The 24935-nt window shown below is 43.1% G+C and overlaps 1 protein-coding gene across 1 annotated transcript; it reads right to left on the reverse strand.

The window, feature by feature from the left end:
- On the reverse strand, positions 1-23847 carry lmnb2 (lamin B2). Its single transcript, XM_014123633.2, has 12 exons — positions 23419-23847; positions 20235-20371; positions 18112-18268; positions 14123-14248; positions 12800-12970; positions 10919-11044; positions 10498-10718; positions 7562-7790; positions 6043-6150; positions 5747-5866; positions 4644-4730; positions 1-3297 (listed from the first exon to the last, which is right to left on the reverse strand). The coding sequence occupies exons 1-12, from the start codon at positions 23620-23622 to the stop codon at positions 3259-3261; spliced, it is 1725 nt and encodes a 574-aa protein (XP_013979108.1). The 5' UTR covers positions 23623-23847; the 3' UTR covers positions 1-3258.
- Positions 23848-24935: the final 1088 nt, after the last annotated feature.

Consider the following 24935-nt stretch of genomic DNA (forward strand, 5'->3'; position numbering starts at 1 on the left):
TTAATATGGAAAACATTTATTATGATTTATGTATACAAAAAAAAATATTTCAAAATTGTAAATGTAATAAATCAATAGCAGTACGACAAACACATTTGGCATGCTCCCTCCCTACATCCCCACCCCTGCAAGTCCTCTTAGAGTGATAAAGTTTAGGGTTTCGTTTTATCTGCGCATTTGACCCAAATATCAATTCACAAATGTTTAGTATGGCTCAAAATGACTAAACCATGCTCTCCCAGGTTAGCTGGATTTCCTCATTGTCAGTCCTTACCACCACTAGCTACTATACAGTAAAAAAGTACTACAAACAATATTCTTAGCTTCTCCACTGGCTTAATAAATCCCAGCATCTAATGTGGTAAGGAGTGAACACTGAAAACCTGCCCTGAAAAACGCTGTAGTCTCTCACATTTCACTTGCTACATCTGTAACATAGAACCTGATCATTTGGCAGTACTGTGAATACATACTGACATCATTGACTAACATTAATAGTAATACTGTGTACTAACAGTAATGTGTGTCTAAACCAAACAGTGCATGAAACTAAAAGCTGTCAAGAAGCCTAAGTAAAAATCACCAGTAGTGGTGGTGGAATTCCTATAGAAAACCCTTTGTAAAATGACCATCACAGTTCAATCATGATTAAAAAGAGAGCGTCTGGATACCCTGTCCGCAGTGGATACGCCACACCCAAGGTATCCAATCTTGAGTTCAATGGAAATGCATCAATACAAAACCTTGTTGCAACATTACTTCCATGCTTTTCAGTTACCGCGACAATTAAAAATGGCAAAAAGCTCTGCCCGAAGCATAGCCATGCATTTTATACTATAGACAATTTTGCTAAATATTTTTGAGGAGAATTAACACTTTATAGTCAAACAAAAATAATAGTTCTGCCATTTTAGACCCAAACTTGATCCATCTAAAGAGAACTCGAAAAAACAAATTACAATAATCCTAATCAAAATAATATTCAAATAATGCAAAGCACTGCATTCAAATAGACACACAAAAATTATGTTTCCCAGGCCAATATTAAAACTATAAAAAGTCAAAGCAACATTGCATCTCTTTTTATTTGTTATAGTCACGATTATTGATCAATTGAAAAAAAAAAATCAATAATCCAATTGCTCCTTCCTTCCAATTTCACAGCCATGTTAAGAGAACACTGCTTGGGTAGTATAACTACTTCAACCACTGAGATGCTATAGCACAGCCAGCCACGAAGAATGGAAAATCCACGAGGTTTATAAGTGTTCAAATCCTGAGGTCTTTATATAAAAAAAAATGTTTTACAAAAAGGGGTGTGTCACTCAAAATGACTAAATTACATATTAGTTTCCTTACCCTGTAAGCAGTCTATGGACAAGGAACTGTATGTAATTTTGTAATTTGGGTTACTATCCCTTTAACTTGTCTACAACAAGTAGTTGTGTGGGACGAGAGTCGAGACAACAGATCCTCTCCACGCATCCAAGCATATTGCCAGTAGAATCTTTTTCAAATCTATTTTGAAAATCCTAACCGCACCCGATCTTCATGAAAAAGGCAGATTCTCACCAATTGCATCTCATATTGCTGACTTGAAGTAGCACGACTACCTTTCATTCTAGGCACGACCATACATTCAGTAGGTGCAAAAGGTAGAAAAGTTACATCCGGTTTAGTTTTAAAACAGAAACCCTACCATTAAATCTTAGTCACATTTAAAATATGCACACTGTAGTTCTTACAGTCTACTTGTCTTGAGAAACATAATTTTCAAAAAGATACAAAATTCATGATTTATCATGTCAGCAACATCAGAATAAGACAACAGGTTGGAAACGTTCAGTCACTTTATACCAGTACACACCTGATTGAACGTCAACTAATCATCAAGCCCTCGATGAGTTGAATCAGGTGAGTTTGTCTGGAGGGGGAAACACATTTTTGCTTTTGGTGGGTGGGGGGTACTCGAAGGCCTGGAGTTGGGAAACGCTGCTTTATAAGATAAAGAGTAGCGTTTTAAATACAAACTTTGCATGATTGCATGCCATGTTCTATCGTAACTCATCCTTGGCCTCATTACATCGCCATCTGATGTAATTCTCTCCAAACCATAAAAGTACTAGTGAGAAAGAGCAAAGTCTACATCTATATTTCATTACTTTAAAAAAATATACATTTTGTTGAAAATTTGAAACATTTCCAATTATAAAATTGTAGGCATTAATGCATTTTAAAATATACCAATTCATTTAGTAGAATATGTAATCCTAGCATTTCCATCCTGTTGCTGTGATTTGCCAGACAAAAGCCAGTACATGAGCTAAGCGACAGCTGTCAGTTACAATCTACTACACATTTAAGGAACCAAAGATCACATCCACTCTGCCACTATGCTCGAGCCTGTAATGGAACCCACACTGAATAGTGCTCAGTTTCATAATAATAAAATGCCATTTAGCAGACTTTTATCCAAAGCGACTTAGTCATGCATGCATACATTTTTTTACGTACGGGTGGTCCCAAGAAGCTTTGCAAGTGCCATGCTCTACCAACTGAGCTACAGAGGATCATGTTGTGAAATGAAACATTGAAAAGGAGCGATATTCAGTGTGCAACGGATTCCAGGCTGACCATTCTCCCCCAAACTCCTTTTTCGCCCTGCTGCCTCGATGGTGACAAGTTCATCGAATGAGCAATCGATTCAAATGCCACCACGGATAACTATGCCCCCAGAAAACATTCTACAATGCATTTAAACTTTTTTTTTTTTTAAACAGACAAATTGGTTAGGTTTAGGTCCAGCTTGTTCTCAACAGACGTGTCTAGGGTTAAAACGTATCCCATGCACACAGTGAAGTCCTTTCTGACTTGACAGGACAACAGCAAGCCTAATGCCAGTGTCCTCCGGTCCCGGGGACTACTCTCATTGATTCATGTAGATTAAGTGGAATGTGGGATCATGTGGTGAACGAACAATCATTATTCTTTAAATCCAGAAGACTTCCAGCTGTCTGACTCAACATAATTGGGGGGGGTGTAACTAACTTAGTGAATTCAGTCCTAAACTCACTGCAATTTTATTTTGTCATGATTACTTGGATGTTAAAAACGGAGTCTTAAAAATATGGGCAGGCTCTTAAATTGTCTTATAAGATAAAAAAATATTAAGAACACAAGACAGAATTATACAAAAAGATTTGAGTGGCTCTAGAAAAAGAAGCAGATTTTGTAGGAGAACAAAATATGGGAACTTCTTCACATGATTGAACATTCCCTGGAAGAGGCCTTTTCTCCCTGGAAGGAAACAAGGGTAAGATGTGAGACAAAACAATGTACCACTAAATGAATACTAGATGATACATTAAAACAGCCATCTTAATCAAGTATAGGCACATGCAGCACGTTTTTATGTAGGACTGAGAAGCTCAGTTCTGGCGACTTTAAGCGGACATTCTACTCCAAAATGAGTAGAAATAAAATTACGCTGACACCATCTAAAATATCATTTCAACCTCCAGAAAGGAGCCCAGTAACATATCAGTAAAAAGCAATATTACCTGTAGCCTAACTGATGTAGCATAGTGGCTATAAATACATAGGCAACCCCATGCTTCAACCCATCGATACTTACCCTATTGGACTAATCATTAGCCAGATTCCAAATGTGATCTTTTAACTAGTTGGCATCCGATTCATACATTTTATGTCCCCAAAAAACCTGCATAAACAGTGAATATAATGTAGGCCTACATGTTAGGGTAACTCACCACCCAGGGTAAAACACCCCCCCCCTACCCCGTTACCCTACAATTGACCAGTGTTACATTTATCCCCACTCTCCCCTATGTACTCACAGCGAACTGCTGAGTAGTAACATGCTTAACCATGCCGCTGCTAAAAACGCCAGGTTTTTAAAATGGTGCAGTTTGCACATATTTACAAGTTGCAAAAATAAAGTAGGAATGGATAGCTGGGATCCCCCTCTTTTTAATAAAGGCCATTAAAACTTTGTTTTCCCTGCAATTGTCAAGAATTGTTGTTTATTTATGTAACTAGGCAAGTCAGTTAAGAACAAATTCTTATTTACAATGACAGCCTACCGGGAAAATAGTGGGTTAACTGCCTTGTTCAGGAGCAGAACGACAAATCTTTACCTTGTCAACTCGGGGATTCGATCCAGCTATCTGCTGCCCCTGTGCCTTGACGGTTGTCAGAATGCAGGTTTCCCTCCCTACGGCACTCCTTACTTGAATTCGCCTCTAAAGGAATATTTATCTCACATAGAACGGACAGCAAGCCGACGAGGTAAATACATTCTACTATGGGGTAGTCCGGTTGTTCTACTCATTACTCGTTATGTTTGCGGAGGAAAAGTAAAATGTGGACTGTTCTAGCGTCTTTAAAGTGCGCCTCGGCAGAAATATTTTTCTCATGTTCCTAATTTGTTTGGCCAGGTGTCAATGACTTTTCCCGTGGAGCAACGCCACAGCTAAATGACTGCAGGGGAAACACTGGGCCCTCCTAAGAGTGATATATAACTATTTTTATAGTCAAACACCAGATGGCAATAGCTCCAACTCCCCTGACTGGGATAAGTTAATTATTGCCATTATGGATTCAATTCAAGGGAAATAATTTACTCTCAGTTCCTCTTCCTCGAAGTCATCATCATCATCTCCATTCTCCACCTCCATCAGCGTCTTGGTGACGGTTCTCTTAGCCACCTCCTAGACAGGAAGACAACAGCTCAATTAAAAATCTCTGCATAGGTCTTGTACTTATTCTGCCATTTTCGCCCTCACCAAATATTTTGCACATCGCAATATTTGTAAAGGCTATTCAAATTGATATTACAATTCAGGACACGTAGCTAATGTCTGAGAAGAGTCAGAAACAAATATTGTACATACAGTGCCTTCAGAAAGTATACATACCCCTTGATTTTGTTGTGTTACAGCCTGAATTCAAACAGGATTAAATATTATGTTTTTCTCGCACCCATCTACACACAATACCCCATAATTATATAGTGAAAACATGTTTAGAAATGTAATTTTTTGAAATCTCATTTTAAAAAGTAATCACACCTGAGTTAATTCATGTTAGAATCACGTTTGGCAGCAAATACAGCAGTGTCTTTCTGGGTAATTCTTCAAGCTCTGTCAGGTTGGTTGTTGATCATTGCTAGACAGCCATTTTCAAGTCTTGTCATAGATTTAAGCCGATTTAAGTTAAAACTAACTAGGCCACTCGGGAACATTCAACATTGTCTTGGTATGCATCTCCAGTGTTTATTTGTCCTTGTGTTTAAGGTTTTTCCTCTTGCTGAAAGGTGAATTTATGGATATGCTTGTTCTTGCTAATGACAAGCATACCCATAACATGTAGCCACCACCACGCTTGAAAATATGAAGTGGTACTCAGTGACGTGTTGTATTTGCCCCAAACGGTTTTTATTCAGGACATAAAGTTAATTTCTTTGCCACATTTGTTGCAGTTTTACTTATTAAGTTCCTTATTGCAAACAGGAAGCATGTTTTGGAATATTTTTATTCTTACATGCTTCCTTCTTTTCACTCTGTCATTTAGGTTAGTATTGTGGAATAACTGCAAGGTTTCCTTTCTCTCCAGCTAGTTAGGAAGGACACCAGTATTTTTTTTAGTGACTGGGTGTAATGAAGCAAGGCATTGGTGAATTCTTTATGAAGGCACTGTAGGTGTGCGTCCCCCATGCTCCCCTCACCTCTCCGTCAGAGTTCACAAGGGTGGTGGTGATGTCGTCCCCGGTGCCCCAGGAGGCCTGGCTCTTCCACAGCAGGTCAGAGGGTGGGCTGTGAGACACACCTGCGTCTGAGCCCCACACCTACAACAGGACATCACACAGAAAGATTAAATCAGGACTATGTTCAACACCAGGGGAAATGGCTAATCAACATGTTACAAAAGTGTATTTATAAACTCTTGCCCCTTGGGTGAATTTAGTTGATATATAAATAAAGAAGAACAGTTACAGAATGACTGAGGAGGAGTGCTGCTTACCGTGACAGTCTTGCCGGCCTTGAGGACAAACTTGGGGGAGAACTTGTAGGTGATCTCCTCTCCTTCTCCAATCTGCCTCTGCAGCCTCCAGCTACCTAGAGACTGGTCCTATAGACAGTGTGTTTTAAACCCCATTGCTTTCACCAATCCTAATAACATGCAATGAATTATTGATTACTTCACAGCAGTGAAGTATCAGAGAAGTTGTAATATTGAATTGTAATATGTAATTGCAGTGTTGTAGCATTCGAGTCTGACTCGAGTCTCAATTTTCACGACTTTAGACTCAACTTGGACACGACCATTGGTGACTCGGACTTGCCTTCCTGTGACTTGTATTTGCACTTGGACTGAACAGGCTACTATGATAAGCAGAATATTAGCAGCACTGGTTGGGCAGCGCCGCGAGGGTTCTGTTCTCCAGCAAGGGAAAGGACACGTAGCGCCGGCACACAGCCTACATCAGCTGGTGAGCTGCGTGGGAGCAAGCGATCAGTGTGGGCAGACAGGCTCCGTCTCGGATCATAGGCTACACGTCGTAGAAGCGACTCGCTTGCTTCCCCGTGTAACAGTATAGCTTCCGTCCCTCTCCTCGCCCCAACCTGGGCTCGAACCAGGGACCCTCCGCGCACATCAACAACTGACACCCCACGAAGCATCGTTACCCATCGCGCCACAAAAGCCGCGCCCCTTGCAGCGCAAGGGGAACAACTCCTTAATGTCGCAGAGCGAGTGACGTCACCAATTGAAACGCTATTAGCGCGCACCACCGCTAACTAACTAGCCATTTCACATCGGTTACACCCGTAGCCACCAGTCACCAGCCTACTATTTAGCTTTGCCTGGTTAAGAAACACAAACTCCTTTACGAAATTGAAAACAATAGTATTGAGTTTAAAAGTAAAAAAAATATATATATAATAATTTTAAAAAAAGTCTAGCTACTGTCGCTCTCCCCTTGGGTCTGAAAAGTAGGTAGTCTTTGAATTTGTCATCTCGCTCCACACTCACTTTTGCTCTAGAATAAAACATTTACAGAAAAATCAGTGTGTGACTATAAAAAAAATAGCTGTGAGCTGGTAATTCTTTTTTGCAAATGATAAATCTGGTCAATCTGACAGGAGCAATAGCCAATTCCGTCTAGAGACCATTCAAAACAGCATTACTGATTTGACAAAACTATTGAATATAAAAATTAAATATTTGTGTAAACCTGTATATGAAGTACTTATGTTTCATAGGCTATTGCATATTGATGGCAATATGACCTAAAGCACACCGAATTATTCTTTGAATTTTTTATTTGCACATCAACCAATATTAATGTGGTATTTTTTGTTCAAATCAGACCGAGACTCAGACTTCAGCCATAGCGACTCGTGACTCAACTATTGACGACTCGGAACTTAGCCATAGGGAATTGTGTCTCGTAGTCGAGTCACTAAACCTCGAGGTCAACACTAATTGTAATTCTGAAGAGTAGTAATATGTCATTTTATGTATGAGTAGCTAACGGTACCTTGTCTGAGTCGTTCTTGAGGGTGACACACTTGCCCTCCAGGTCAGTCTCCTCGATGGTGACGCTGCCGAGAGCCTCTGCCTCCTGGTTGATGTGGACCTGAGGCACGACCACTGACTCTCCCTGCAGCTCCACGCGCTTCCTCTTGGCCCAGGAGGAGCGGGAAGAGCTTGTGCCCATGGCGCGGGACACTGTCACACGGCCGGACGGGCTGGGGGACAGCTTCAGTCTATGGGAGGAAGAGGGGAGGCGAAAAACAGGAGATGGGGGGGGTAGAAGGAAACGTGAGTCGTCCATTACTTGCATCCCCATTACCCAATACAGCCACGCTCAAGGTACTAAACAATATCATAACCGCCATCAATAAAAGACAGTACTGTGCAGCCGTCTTCATCAACCTGGCCAAGGATTGACTCTGTCAATCACCGCATTCTTATCGGCAGACTCAACAGCCTTGGTTTCTCAAATGACTGCCTTGCCTGGTTCACCAACTACATCTCAGACAGAGTTCAGTGTGTCAAATCAGAGGGCCTGTTGTCCGGACCACTGGCAGTCTCTATGGGGGTACCACAGGGTTCAATTCTCAGGCCGACTCTTTTCTCTGTATATATATCAACGATGTCGCTCTTGCTGCGGGTGATTCCCTGATCCACCTCTACGCAGACGACACCATACTGTATACATCTGGCCCTTCTTTGGACACTGTTAACTAACCTCCAAACGAGCTTCAATGCCATACAACACTCCATCCATGGCTTCCAACTGCTCTTAAATGCTACTAAATCCAAATGCATGCTTTTCAACCGTTCGCTGCCTGCACCCACCCGCCCGCCTAGCATCACTACTCTGGATGGTTCTGACTTAGAGTATGTGGACAACTACAAATACCTAGGTGTCTGGTTAGACTGTAAACTCTCCTTCCAGACTCATATTAAGCATCTCCAATCCAAAATCAAATCTAGAAGAATCGGCTTTCTATTTCGCAACAAAGCCTCCTTCACTCACGCCGCCAAACATACCCTCGTAAAACTGACTATCCTACCGATCCTCGACTTTTGCGATGTCATTTACAAAATAGCTTCCAATACTCCACTAAGCAAACTGGATGCAGTCCATCTCAGTGCCATCCATTTTGTCACCAAAGCCCCATATACCACCCACCACTGCGACATGTATGCTCTAGTCGGCTGGTCCTCGCTACATATTCGTCGCCAGACCCACTGGCTCCAGGTCATCTATAAATCTATGCTAGGTAAAGCTCCGCCTTATCTCAGCTCACTGTTCAAGATAACACCCACGCGCTCCAGCAGGTGTATTTCACTGGTCATCCCCAAAGCCAACTTCTACTTTGGCCGCCTTTCCTTCCAGTTCTCTGCTGCCAATGACTGGAACGAATTGCAAAAAATAAAATCAATTTTTACAAAAAATAAATAAAAATAAAATCGCTGAAGCTGGAGACATAATTCCCTCACTAACTTTAAACATCAGCTATCTGAGCAGCTAACCGATCGCTGCTGTAAATAGTCTGTAAATAAATAGTTTGTAAATCTGTAAATAGTCCACCCAATCCACCCCATATTGTTTTTATTTACTTTTCTGCTCTTTTGCACACCAGTATTTCTACTTGCACATCATCTTCTGCACATCTATCACTCCAGTGTTAAATTTGCTAAATTGTAATTACTTCGCTACTATGGCCTATTTATTGCCTTATCTCCTCACGCCATTTACACACACTGTATATAGACTTTTTTTCTATTGTGTTATTGACTGTACGTTTGTTTATCCCATGTGTAACTCTGTTGTTGTATGTGTTGCATTGCTTTGCTTTATCTTGGCCAGGTCGCAGTTGTAAATGAGAACTTGTTCTCAACTAGCCTACCTGGTTAAATAAAGGTGAAATAAAAAATAAAAATCAAGAAAACAAATACCTACTGTATTGTGGAGGAAGACATTTTTTCACTAGTCAACCTTTAGTCTTCTGCTCTCCACTCCAGTAGTCTGTCTGGCGCTAGCTGACTGGCTAGCTCAGGGTCTCAACCACCTGCCTTCAAATACTGCTTATGACATTACGTCTTAGACATCTATCCAGCAGCACCTGGATAAGCCTGCCTAAACCCTTCACTTGGATGCCTGCTGAACTACTCACAGGTAAAAGTTAAGAGAGGCGTGACATTGGGGGGGGTGTCAGCTTGAGAGGCCTGTTGTTTACCCTTCTGTTCTAGCCTGGGGGATATTCTCTAGCCTTGAGGGTCAGTGACAAACCAGAATGGAGAAGGGTGATTATTTGACCATGTTGGTCATTTATGAACATTTAAACATCTTCGCCATGTTCTGTTATAATCTCCACCCGGCACAGCCAGAAGAGGACTGGCCACCCCTCATAGCCTGGTTCCTCTCTAGGTTTCTTCCTAGGTTTTGGCCTTTCTAGGGAGTTTTTCCTAGCCACAGTGCTTCTACACCTGCATTGCTTGCTGTTTGGGGTTTTAGGCTGGGTTTCTGTACAGCACTTTGATATATCAGCTGATGTAAGAAGGGCTTTATAAATACATTTGATTTGAACGATTTCAATTATTTATTAGTCTACCTGTTTAGTGTAACAGGAAGAAAGCAGTTTGACTTGTTCCAGCAGCAGCAACAACATTACAGACGGACAGAGAGAGACTGCTGCATCCCTCTAACAACAAGTGAGGAATGTACCGGCTGGAATTCACTGAGTGATGTGGAACTTCTCAGGCAGGGGTTGAAGGAATGCACTGGTCATCTGTCTGTTGTCCAAATCTAACACAAGGAGTTTGCAAGATGCAATGATCGCTAAAATAGTTTTTTTTTTTTTTATTACTTTATTATTATTTATTTTTTTAAGTCAGCTTTCACCTGTTCTCTATGGATGAGTGAAGTCAGTCAGTCAGTCAGTCAGTCCATCCCATCCTCACCTGTCCTCCTCTCCCTCCAGCAGTTTCCTGTAAGCGTTGATCTCCATGTCCAGGGCCAGTTTGACGTCCAGCAGCTCCTGGTACTCGTTCAGCTGCTGCTGCATCCGCTCCCTCATCTCAGCCATCTCCCTCTCCTTCAGGTCCATCTGCCTGCGGTGCTTGTCCCTCTCTCCAGCCACCAGGTCCTCAAGCTCACGCACACGCTCCTCATTGGCAGAGGCCTACACATGGAGGGGTGGGGTTAGTTAGAAAATTACATTACAAATCGATAGTAAAATCTCAAAATAAGGACAGTTCAAGGAGGTACAACGTAATTGCAGTAGATGGCTATCTGGAAGTAAATAATTACATTATGTTTAATAAAAGTTTACAGCCGACCAGATAACCTGAACGGCATGTTGTTCATCTATGATGTGTGTACCTGTTTCTGCAGGGCAGAGAGCTGGTAGGCCAGGCTCTCAATCCTGATATGAGCCTCCTGCAGTTCCTCCCGAGCTGTGCTCACCGCCTTGTCATTCAGCTCAGACGACACCTTGGCATTATCCAGCTAAACAGAGGGGGTGGCGGCAGAGAACAAAACATGTCATTTACACTCCTGCAGGCCGGAACTACAGACAAAAGGACCAGAAACAGCAGTATCAAATGAACCTGTCACAGATGCATGATAAATATAGTATGAAATTGACTACTTGTTTTGCAAGTAACAACACCCCCACCTCCTGCCCCCCTCACTTTCATAGCCAATTAGAAATCATTATGGCAGTATTTCCCAATGTGTCCCGCAGGACAGGATTCTGAAAGTATTCAGACCCCTTCCCTTTTTCCACATTTTGTTACGTTACAGCCTTATTCTAAAACTGATTAAATGACTGGCCTCCCAGCCAAACTGAGCAATCTGGGGAGAAGGGCCTTGGTCAGGGAGGTGACCAATACCTGAGGGTCACTCTTACAGAGCTCCTCTGTGGAGATGGGAGAACCTTCCAGAAGGACAACCATCTCTGCAGCACTCCACCACAGGCCTTTATGGTAGAGTGGCCAGACGGAAGCCACTCCTCAGTAAAAAAAGGCACATGACAGGTTGCTTGGAAATTGCCAAAAGGCACCTAAAGGACTCCCAGGCCATGAGAAACAAGATTCTCTGGTCTGATGAAACCAAGATTGAAATCTTTGGCCTGAATGCCAAGCATCACGTCTGGAGGAAACCTGGCACCATCCCTACGGTGAAGCATGGTGGTGGCAGCATTATGCTGTGGGGATGTTTTTCAGCGGCAGGGACTGGGAGACTGGTCAGGATCGAGGCAAAGATGAACGGAGCAAAGTACAGAGAGATCCTTGATGAAAACCTGCTCCAGATTGCTCAGGATCTCAGACTGGGGCGAAGGTTCACCTTCCAACGGGACAACAACCATAAGCACACAGCCAAGACAACGCAGGAGTGGCTTTGGGACAAGTATCTAAACGTCCTTGTGTGGTCCAGCCACAGCCCGGACTTGAACCCAATCGACCATCTCTGGATTGACCTGAAAATAGCTATGCAGCGACGCTCCCCATCCAACCTGACAGAGCTTGAGAGGAGCAGCAGAGAAGAATGGGAGAAGCTCCCCAAATACAGGTGTGCCAAGCTTGTAGCATCATTCCCAAGAAGACCCGAGACCGTAATCGCTGCCAAAGGTGCGTAAATGTGCGTAAATGTGATTTAAAAAGAAAAAAAATGTATACATTTGCCAACATTTCTAAAAACCTGTTTTTGATTTGACACTATGGGGTATTTTGTGTAGATTGATGAGGGGAGAAAAACTATTTCATCCATTTTGGATATAAGGCTGTAACGAAACAAAATGTGTTAAAAGTCAAGGGCTCTGAATACTTTCCAAATGCACTGCATTTCTGTTGTAGCAAAAGCACACCTGATGATTCAACTAAAATCAATGATTAGCAGGCTACCTAGCGCCATCAGGCTACCTAGCGCCATCAGGCTACCTAGCGCCATCAGGCTACCTAGCGCCATCAGGCTACCTAGCGCCATCAGGCTACCTAGCGCCATCAGGCTACCTAGCGCCATCAGGCTACCTAGCGCCATCAGGCTACCTAGCTCCATCAGGCTACCTAGCTCCATCAGGCTACCTAGCTCCATCAGGCTACCTAGCTCCATCAGGCTACCTAGCTGTAGGAAAGGATGGCCTAGGGGTGTAAGGCTAGTTTCTTAAAGGTCAAAGAAAGGTCATACAATGGCCATAAACCCCTAGCGTTACAGATATAAAAGGTTTAGGGTGGGAAGCACGGGGTCAGAGATCATACATACCTTGGCCTGGAAGGTGTTGCCCAGCTCCTCCTTGTAGATGGAGACTTGTTCCTCATGCTGCCTGCGCAGGTCCTGCAGAGCCTGAGCCAGTTGGAACGTGTAGTCCTGGGTGACCCCACTGTCCACCTCCACGGTACGCTTCTCGCGACGTCGACGCGTCTCACGTACCTCCTACACACACACACACACACACACACACACACACGAGGGTCACCAAGCCAGTCAGACAGGTGTTAGCATCACAACATGGATAGTATGCTTGCACACGCCCAGGTGTAAAGATGTAAAGCGTTCATTTAGATTAGTTTGTGCAGAAAAGGAGGCATATGAATCAGTTGTAGCTTTTGTTCTTGTGCATTTCACTGTGTGTATGTGTACACACACACACACATACATACATACATCTCCACAGCAGCTGTAGGACTTTATACAATGAGTATACAAAACATTAAGAACACCTGCTCTCATCATGACAGGTGAAAGCTATGATCCTTTATTGATGAAAGGTAGGTGACAGGTTATTAAAGAAGGATTTTTAAGCCTTGTGACATGGATTGTGTATGAGTGCCATTCAGAGGGTGAATGGGCAAGACAAAAGATTTAAGTGCCTTTCAACGGGGTATGGTAGTAGGTGCCAGGTGCACCGGTTTGTGTCAAGAACTGCAACATTGCTGTTTTTTTTCCCCACACTCAAGTTTCTCGTGTGTACCAAGAATGGTCCACCACCCAGAGGACATCCAGTCAACTTGACACAATTGTGGGAAGCACTGGAGTCAACATGGGCCAGCATCCCTGTGGAACGCTTCTCGACATCTTGTAGAGTCCATGCCCCGAAGAATTGAGGCAGTTCTGAGGGCAAAAAGGGGAAGGTGTTCCTAATGTCTGGTATACTCAGTGTAAGTTGGCCTGAGGTTACAGTTTCTAAATGTGACATTTACCTGCTGGGGCTTTAAATCAATAAATAATAGTGCTAGTAGGTTTTTAGTGCAGTACGTGGTACTCATTTGTCATTCTTTTTTATTTTATTTAACTAGGCAAGTCAGTTAAGAACAAATTCTTATTTACAATGACGGCCTACCCCGGATGACGTTGGGCCAATTGTACACCGCCCTACGGGGACTCCCAATCACAGCCGGATGTGATACAGCCTGGAATTGAACCAGGGTCTGTAATGATGCCTCTAGCACTGAGATGCAGTGTCTTAGACCGCTGTGGCCACTCAGGAGCCATTTACCTGAGCCCTGAGCCCCCCCCCCAATGAATACTGTTGCCCCACCCTGGGCAAACAACAGTGATGGATGTTATCGCCATGTGTCCACACACCTCGTCGAACATGCTCTTCCTGAACTGCAGCTCTTCTGTCAGGCTCTGGCAGCGGTTCTCCAGATCCACTCTCATCAGAGTCTCAGTCTCCAGCTGCTTCTTAGCTACAGAATGGGCATCTTCAGCCTGGAAATACAAGACATGGTGTGTAAGAACTAAGGTCTGACCTGTGTGTATATCCTCACCTTGCAGCAACATGATAGCGCGTGTGTGTGTATATCCTAACCTTGCGGCAACATGACAGCGTGTGTGTATATCCTCACCTTGCGGCAACATGATAGCGTGTGTGTGTGTATATCCTAACCTTGCGGCAACACGATAGCGTGTGTGTGTATATCCTAACCTTGCGGCAACACGATAGCGTGTGTGTGTGTGTATATCCTAACCTTGCGGCAACATGATAGCGTGTGTATATCCTAACCTTGCGGCAACACGATAGCGTGTGTGTGTGTGTATATCCTAACCTTGCGGCAACATGATAGCGTGTGTATATCCTAACCTTGCGGCAACACGATAGCGTGTGTGTGTGTGTATATCCTAACCTTGCGGCAACACGATAGCGTGTGTGTGTATATCCTAACCTTGCGGCAACGCGATAGCGTGTGTGTGTGTGTATATATCCTAACTTTGCGGCAACGCGATAGCGTGTGTGTATATATCCTAACTTTGCGGCAACACGATAGCGTGTGTGTGTATATATCCTAACCTTGCGGCAACACGATAGCGTGTGTGTGTGTGTATATCCTAACCTTGCGGCAACACGATAGCGTGTGTGTGTGTGTATATCCTAACCTTGCGGCAACACGATAGCGCGCGTGTGTATATCCTAACCTTGCGGCAACATGATAGCGCGCGTGTGTGTGTGTGTATATCCTAACCTTGCGGCAACATGATAGCGTGTGTGTGTATATCCTAACGTTGCGGCAACATGATAGAGCGCGTGTGTGTGTATATCCTAACGTTGCGGCAACATGATAGAGCGCGTGTGTGTGTATATCCTAACGTTGCGGCAACATGATAGAGCGCGTGTGTGTGTATATCCTAACCTTGCGGCAACATGATAGCGCGTGTGTGTATATCCTAACGTTGCGGCAACATGATAGAGCGCGTGTGTGTGTATATCCTAACCTTGCGGCAACATGATAGAGCGCGCGTGTGTGTATATCCTAACGTTGCGGCAACATGATAGAGCGCGCGTGTGTGTGTATATCCTAACCTTGCGGCAACACGATAGCGCGCGTGTGTGTATATCCTAACCTTGCGGCAACACGATAGCGCGCGTGTGTGTGTATCCTAACCTTGCGGCAACACGATAGCGTGTGTGTGTGTGTGTATATCCTAACCTTGCGGCAACACGATAGCGGTGTGTGTGTGTATATCCTAACCTTGCGGCAACACGATAGCGTGTGTGTGTGTGTATATCCTAACCTTGCGGCAACACGATAGCGTGTGTGTGTGTGTGTATATCCTAACCTTGCGGCAACACGATAGCGTGTGTGTGTGTATATCCTAACCTTGCGGCAACACGATAGCGTGTGTGTGTGTATATCCTAACCTTGCGGCAACACGATAGCGTGTGTGTGTGTATATCCTAACCTTGCGGCAACACGATAGCGTGTGTGTGTGTGATATCCTAACCTTGCGGCAACATGATAGCGTGTGTGTGTGTGTGCATATCCTAACCTTGCGGCAACATGATAGCGTGTGTGTGTATATATCCTAACCTTGCGGCAACATGATAGCGTGTGTGTGTGTATATCCTAACCTTGCGGCAACATGATAGCGTGTGTGTGTATATCCTAACCTTGCGGCAACATGATAGCGTGTGTGTGTGTGTATATCCTAACCTTGCGGCAACATGATAGCGTGTGTGTGTGTATATCCTAACCTTGCGGCAACATGATAGCGTGTGTGTGTGTATATCCTAACCTTGCAGCAACATGATAGCGTGTGTGTGTATATCCTAACCTTGCAGCAACATGATAGCGTGTGTGTGTATATCCTAACCTTGCGGCAACATGATAGCGTGTGTGTGTATATCCTAACCTTGCGGCAACATGATAGCGTGTGTGTGTATATCCTAACCTTGCGGCAACATGATAGCGTGTGTGTATATCCTAACCTTGCGGCAACATGATAGCGTGTGTGTGTGTGTATATCCTAACCTTGCGGCAACATGATAGCGTGTGTGTGTGTGTATATCCTAACCTTGCGGCAACATGATAGCGTGTGTGTGTGTGTATATCCTAACCTTGCGGCAACATGATAGCGTGTGTGTGTGTATATCCTAACCTTGCGGCAACATGATAGCGTGTGTGTGTGTATATCCTAACCTTGCGGCAACATGATAGCGTGTGTGTGTGTATATCCTAACCTTGCGGCAACATGATAGCGTGTGTGTGTGTATATCCTAACCTTGCGGCAACATGATAGCGTGTGTGTGTGTATATCCTAACCTTGCGGCAACATGATAGCGTGTGTGTGTGTATATCCTAACCTTGCGGCAACATGATAGCGTGTGTGTGTGTATATCCTAACCTTGCGGCAACATGATAGCGTGTGTGTGTGTGTATATCCTAACCTTGCGGCAACATGATAGCGTGTGTGTGTGTGTATATCCTAACCTTGCGGCAACATGATAGCGTGTGTGTGTGTATATCCTAACCTTGCGGCAACATGATAGCGTGTGTGTATATCCTAACCTTGCGGCAACATGATAGCGTGTGTGTGTATATCCTAACCTTGCGGCAACATGATAGCGTGTGTGTGTATATCCTAACCTTGCGGCAACATGATAGCGTGTGTGTGTATATCCTAACCTTGCGGCAACATGATAGCGTGTGTGTGTGTATATCCTAACCTTGCAGCAACATGATAGCGTGTGTGTGTATATCCTAACCTTGCAGCAACATGATAGCGTGTGTGTGTATATCCTAACCTTGCGGCAACATGATAGCGTGTGTGTGTATATCCTAACCTTGCGGCAACATGATAGCGTGTGTGTGTATATCCTAACCTTGCGGCAACATGATAGCGTGTGTGTGTATATCCTAACCTTGCGGCAACATGATAGCGTGTGTGTGTATATCCTAACCTTGCGGCAACATGATAGCGTGTGTGTGTATATCCTAACCTTGCGGCAACATGATAGCGTGTGTGTGTGTGTATATCCTAACCTTGCGGCAACATGATAGCGTGTGTGTGTGTGTGTATATCCTAACCTTGCGGCAACATGATAGCGTGTGTGTGTATATCCTAACCTTGCAGCAACATGATAGCGTGTGTGTGTGTGTGTATATCCTAACCTTGCGGCAACATGATAGCGTGTGTGTAAGCTCAGTCTGACTCACCAAAGTGTGTATGTGTGTGAACGTACTTTACAAATAATATGACTCACTTCCCCCACCCCACTCCTGGTTCTCTTGTTCCAATGTACATATATAGCCCATAACAGTTACGTAACTAACGACAACCATCTACCAACTTTCAATTGGGTCATTTCCGTTCAGTTTGCCACTCGTGGTTGCCCAACCCCCAGGAATAAACGTCCAGCCTTAACAGAAGAAAGACTGTATGGCGAGTAGCAGGCAGGTGTGAGTAAAACAGGAAATTCAGATATGGCTACTACCAGGCTAGAAATATTGTGTGTGGGATCCCCTTTTGTCCTTCTAAGTAAAAACACAGACCTTGTTGGTAGAAAACCAGACAGGGCTGTGCGACAGAACGGAAGCCCGTCTACCAGGCTACAAATAGAGTGCACGGCCTTGGACTCGGTATGGTCTCATCAGTAACGCTTTAGACTGTGTTTATGTGGTCCTCTGTAGATCATTTGGCTAGAGCATGGCGCTTGCAACGCCAGGATAGTGAGTTCGATTCCCGGAACCACCCATACGTAAAACATGTATTCAAGTCGCTTTGGATAAAAGCATCTGTTAAATGGCATTTTATAACCAGTGTCATGAGAGTGAAACTGTAAAAGGCACAGAAACCTTGGCTAACTGGGCCTTCAGGTCGGCAACCTCCGCAGCCAGGTTTCCATTCTCACTGAGGGCCGTGGCCAGGTTTGCTTCACTCTTGTTGAACTGGGCTTCAAGGTCCTTGGCCCGAGCCATGGCAAGAGCCAGGTCGCCATCTTTCTTTTTCAGACTGAGGAGATGGAGAACAAACAGAGACTGTGAGACCATCTGCATTTATTTTCATAATATAAAAACAGTAACCTAGAGGAAAGTGTCCATAAGTACCATTTCCATTCAAACTAAAGATATTTTTTAGACTGAAATTTGTTTAACTTTTGCCAATTTCCAAACAACTGTTTGATATATTAAAGCGTGTTTCTTGTACCTAATCTGATTTCACAGAAAAGGCACGAGAAAGGGCACCGAAATCTCAGCACGTCTCCCACTTCTTCTGTGCTGTACAGCAGCAGACAACAGAAAAAAGGATCAGAACTGTATAGCTACACATTAAACATTGCTTTAAAGATAAGCGTGCCCACAAGACCGATAAATAAAGAAGATATTCCTTCAGTGGTTAGCAGCGGTAACCAAGAGTTTCTAAAGCACTGACTAACTTCCTGTCTACCAAAGTGTTAATTAGCAACCATGTAAACAATGATCAACACAAGTGTCTGGAACTTTTGAGGAACAGACGTAAAATCTCCCCCAAGCGTCAAATCAACTGCCTTAACAAGTAATTAAAAAACAGCTTGGCTGAAATTCCCCAACCCCCCCAAATCTCCCACCTAGCATCTGACCAGGGGGAAATAGGATTAGTTTTAAGATTAAGTGAATCAGGTTTACACTAACAGCAAGAGTAATTGGGAGTCAATACTACTAGGCATCTCCACAAAATTACCCTGCTCATAAGACCATGGAGACATTTAAGTGAAGTGAATAAGATCATGTGAGGGTTTATAATTTGGAGTTTACTCTGACTAGGATAATAACATATACGCAACACAGGATTGGACTCCATTCGTTTGAAGGGAGTCAATTCAGGAAGTAAACTAAAATTCCAATTCAATAATTGAAAAAAAAAAGCCATCTATTTTCAATGACTTCTTACTTGTGACGTAATAAATAAGTAAATGCTATGCATTTCAAACATAAATTTTTTAAAGTTTGAATTAAAATCACTTCCAGAATTGACTACCTTCAATTCAAATTAACCCCAACAGGGTCATAAAACAGTTGCTCTGAAGGGAGATTAGCAACATCCGGCAATGAAAACATTCTGTAGGATTAGAAACAATCTGAGATATTAAATAAACTATTTGGGTTGGAGCGTAGAACTTGCATCTTAAACAACTAACGTTAGCCACAGATTCTGTCATACTGCCCAAGTTAACACACAGCATTTTTGTAGGACAGGAATTTGCAGCTTGTCATATAACACAACTATTTTGTGTAACAGACTGTAAAGGAAAGTGTGTAGTATGTCAAAGGACGTCATAAAGGAATTGTGTAGCAAGTGATTAAGCAGGGTTCCCCAATTGGCGGCCCGCAGTTCTCTGAGCAAAACTATATTAAAATAACTTTTTTGCGAGGGGGCTGCTTAATAATCAGCTCCAAGTGATTTTAATTTTGGAAATCTGTTCCAAAGTATTCCCATGCATAATAGAGATGTACAGTACCAGTCAAAAGCTAACACAAACCCTTGAATGAGTAGGTGTCTTTTTCCCCCTATTTTCTACATTGTAGAATAATAGTGAAGACATCAAAACTATGAAATAACACATATGGAATCATGTAGTAACCAAAAAAAAGAAGAAGCGTTTAATCAAAACACATTGTATATTTGAGAATCTTCAAAGTAGCCACCCTTTGCCCTGATGACAGTTTTGTACACTCTTGGCATTTTCTCAACCAGCTTGGCCCACGGCTGAATCTAGTTGATGATCCCTGTCAAAGGATTGCGTGTAGAATGTCATACAACCATCACACAAAGATTTCCTACGACAGTAAAACATAATGGAATGTACATCTTGTCATGTTGGTCTATAATTCAACCATTTCCTCTTCCAGAGTGAGAGGAATGTGCAGCCTTTCCCATTGAATAACACACTTTTCAGGCACACTCCTAATCTTGGGTATCAATGGGTGTTATTACTTACTTCCTGGTCACCTCCTCCACGTCAGAGTTGGCCTTGCCCAGGTCTATCTGAAGCCTGGCCCTCTCCCTGGCCGTCTCATCCAGAACACGCCGAGCATCCGCTAGCTCTGCCTCGTACAGGGTCTTAATCCCAGTCACCTGGTGGAGAGAGGGAGCACACACACAAATCACAGTTTGTCACATGCGCCAAATACAACAGGTGTAGACTTTACTGCGAAATTATTGCTTACAAGCCCTTCCCAACAATGCAGTTTTATTTTTACCTAGTAACACAAGAGGAATAAAATACACAAGAATGGAGCTATATACAGGGAGTACCAGATCAATGTGGAGCTACATACAGGAAGTACTAGATCAATGTGGAGCTATATACAGGAAGTACCAGTACCAGATCAATATGGAGCTATATACAGGGAGTACCAGATCAATGTGGATCTATATATTATTATTTATTTTTTTAAGTGTTATTTAACCAGGTAGGCCAGTTGAGAACAAGTTCTCATTTACAACTGTGACCTGGCCAAGATAAAGCAAAGCAGTGCAACCAACACAGAGGGTACCAGTACCAGATCAATGTGCAGAGGTAGGAGGTATTTGAAGTAGACTTGTACATGAAGGCAGAGTAAAGTTATTAGGCATCAGGATAGATAAGAGTAAAATAAAGAACAGAGAAGCAGCAGAAAAATGAGTATCCGCTAGCTCTGCCTCGTACAGGGTCTGTGTTTGTGTTGGTATGAATGTGTGTGGGTTGTGTGTGTTGTGTGGGTTGTGTGTGTGTGGAGCTACATACAGGAAGTACCAGATCAATGAATGTATGCATGTATGCATGTATATATAGTGAATGTGAGTAGGGTCAGTGCAGATTTAACAGTCTTATGGCACACAGGCTGTCAGTCACGAGCTGTGTCTGGTCAGAAGGCTGTACTATCCAGCATTCCACAGATTTTTCCCCCTCATACATAACAGATTGCGGGCGTGGCTTGCTTTACAATTCCCAAATGAAAAGATTGGTGTTAACTGGGTTATTCACTCAGACCTTTTGTTATAAAAATTGTTTATATTTTAAACTGGTAATTAAAAACATGTTTGAAGAGATGTATAACTTTTTCTGGAACACCACTTTCTTTGCAGACACTAACTCATTCCATTATCAAATACAAACTAAAATCATAGCAAAGACTTTCAAGAGGCCATCTGACATGCATCAACCTAGTTTCCCAAAACATCAATATTTGCATACTAAGTTGTTTAGCAATGCATGTTGCCTCATGCTGTGCAAATCACAACAGACATGTTTAATATAAAAGCAGGCCGGGAGAAAGTAACAGTTACAGATTCAAAACTTTGAAAAGCCCCCCCCGGACCACTCCCATCTGGAACTTTGACTCTGCACAGCCCCGGCAGCCCAACAACACTCCCCTCGGCTGGAAACAGTGCTGTCAGTTTGGCTCAAGTCCAGACAATGATCCCATTTTGGGGTCTGTTCAGTAGACAGAGCGCAAGTCAAAGCCCTTCTTAGTGGCTGAGATTTTTCTACATAACCACTATGTAACAGTGATAGAATGTTGTTGCTAGATGAGCTGATAGGTGCTTCCTTACCTAGCAATGAACAGGTGTACGAGCTGACAGGTTTGGAAGCACCTTTGACATATAACGTTGAACAGGTGTACCTTGCAACTACCATATATCAACAGTAACCACAACCACTCAACTCATAGGTAGCTCAATGAATTTACCCGCTCCCCATTTGTATGCTTTCTAGGAAACGTGGTGAAATAGTTATCAATGTAATCCTCTGCACTGAAGTGAACTGAATTCAATCAGGAGCTATGAGACTGAAGTTGTGAAATAAATCAGACTAAGGAACTGTACAGCAAATAGCACATACTGTACACATTCCTACGTGATAGGAATCCCACAGAAGATGTGGATTTCATGCTGCACTGGGAATAACAATAATAAATGCGGATGGTGGTGCAACAAACATCAGGGTAAAAACAAAACCAGGTGGATAGTTCTAAATGGCAGATTGTAACAGCTAACGTGACGTTCCACTAGCCGTTGCAGGACAGGTACTGTTTGGCGCAGCACAGAGAATATGACCAACTGTGGCAATACGATTTTCGTTCTAGATTCGGACCAAACACGCATTTCCAAAATGGCCATGTCCAGCTGCAGGTGGTTGGTTTGAATGTTTAGTGATTAAAATAAAATGTTTTGCTGCATGAATTAATCCAACAAAAATGTATGCCGCCATCTTCTCTATTTCAAATATTGTGTCATTGACAGATAAGCGCACCCACCTACACCTTTCTCGATAAATGAGAGAAGATTTTAAATAGACAAAATTAAGGCGTACACATTGTTGGACTACCTCATGGAGCAACATTTTTTATTCCTTTTGGTTTGTGGTAAATTATCTGTGTTATACCAAACAGTAACGTACCTATCCTGTAATGGCTAATATAACTGAACATCAAATAGCCAGTTACAATTTGCCAACTTTGGTTAGTTTACCTCATCTATCAAGGAATGTACTAATCTTGGACTTTATTTTAAAATTTTTAGAAAAGGTCAGATTTATTAATTTGAGTTTAAATCAACACAACCAGGTTCCCCTCCAAAATAACAATAATACTCGCGGGAGTTTCGAACACCCCAAACTTGTTTTCCTAGCTGGCTAATCGTGCATGCAATGTAGGCACGACAGCAAGCGGGACTAGCCTCACCAGTCTTATAGTTGCTAACTATATGATTCACCGGGAATGAGCAAGATGACTAGTGAAATATTGCAATGAAACAATCGTCTCAATGATCGATACAATGTAGCTATGGCGAGCCAGTGTAACTGGACAAATTCTTTGGAAGAGTACAATGTTACTTACAAGTTAAGTACCTACAAACTTGCTAGCTTGCTAATCAGCTAGTTTCAGCCAAGGCCCTTGAGAAATACAGCCAAGCCAACAAATCAAACTGCTCGAAAAATGTACAAACTGATAGACCACAGGTTGTTTATCGGTGTGTTCCAGTAACCAGTTCGATTTGTTAACTAGATTGTTGTGCTACCAGTAACTTAGTAGCTAAATATCTTGCTAGCTAGTTAAATGCTAACGTTAGCTAACCACCGGTAATTAACGTTATAGGGTTTTAGCTAGCAGCATAGAGATTTAATGGTTAAAAATTACCTCGCGTGTAGTGACTTCTTCCTTTTCGGAGACCTTAACCATGAGCCGGTCATTTTCAAGCTCTAGTGACCGGACTCGGTCGATGTAAACGGCAAGTCTATCGTTCAAATGTTGCAGGTCTTGTTTTTCCTGGAGGCGCGATATCCTAGTCGGGGAGAGCGGGGTTCCAGCAGGCGCGGCGCGGCTTGGGGTTGCGGTGGCCATGATTCTTCAAGTTTTACTCCACTCTGCAATGTTTTCAAACTTGTTCTTTTTTTTCTTCTCTTTCTTCCTATACCCGATCGCCACGCACTTGTTGTTGAGGTCCAAACGCGGTTTAGTTACAACCTAAACGAGTTTGTTTGATGAATGAAATACTGCAGTCTACTAGCAAGACATGTAGCTAAATTTCTCCTAATTTTGAAAGACCTCGCCAAAACAAAATGGCCGAACTTCACGCGGACCGCGCCAAAAGGAGAGTTGAGTTTTGCTCATAGACTTAGATAGACATCTCATCTGTCCGAAAACAACTATACTGTGTTAAGAGCAATCATTTCACATGAACTAGATTTTAACCTTTTATTAAAAGCTTTTTCAACAAATTGTCCCCTTTTCTTTTTTTATATCAGATGGTCCAGTACCATCCTCAGACAATTGCTTTCATTTGATGCAATTCTCATTTCTGGAAAAGGCTTAAAATAAAGTTTCATATCTAGTTCATGTGACATGATAGTCCAAACCACAGGGCCCTGTGGTTATGGCTTCTGTCAGTATGTGCAGCGCCATTTAGGTGGTGGGCCGAAGCTGCAAAACTTGAACATTCTTATGATGTGTTGGCACAGTTAATTCTTGCACATTTTGTCATAAAATAAAAGGGTGCTGGGATGGTGTGGGGGGGGATGTGGGGCTGAGCTCGAGCCGCGGCTGGGGGAGCAGTTGCTCCGCCACCCTCCTCTCGCCACCGTTGGAAGTTCGACGTGCGGCCCATCTCGGGGGCTGTCGTTCGTGGTCTCGCAAGAGGCTGCGTGTGGGAGTTCATCGGGGTGGTGTCCGCCCGCCGTTAACAGCTCAGAAATTTAACGATGCACCTACGAAGGTTTTAACAATGACCTTAACCTTAAGAAACCTTTGGGGAACCCGACCCCAGTTCAGTTGAAGAATCTACTGCAGCGTTTTGTTTAGGCAAACCTGTAACATCCATAAATGGAGACCAACAATCTTTTGTTATATCACATTATCTGGTGTACAATCTGTTCGCTAACTCCAACTAAGCCTATTGACAGGGCTCCCGAGTGGCCGCAGCGGTCTAAGGCACTGCATCTCAGTGCAAGAGGCGTCACTGCAGTACCTGGTTCGAATCCAGGCTTCATCACATCCGGATGGATTGGGAGTCCCATAGGGCGGCGCACAATTGGCCCAGCGTCGTCCGGGTTGTCATTGTAAATAAGAATTTGTTCTTAACTGACTTGCCTAGTTAAATACAATTAAAGTAAGTTGGCTTTTCTTATGTCAGTATGAATGAAATAGTGAGTCCTGCC

Source organism: Salmo salar, chromosome ssa10 (assembly GCF_905237065.1).
Source record: "Salmo salar chromosome ssa10, Ssal_v3.1, whole genome shotgun sequence".
Taxonomy (NCBI): Eukaryota; Metazoa; Chordata; class Actinopteri; order Salmoniformes; family Salmonidae; genus Salmo; species Salmo salar.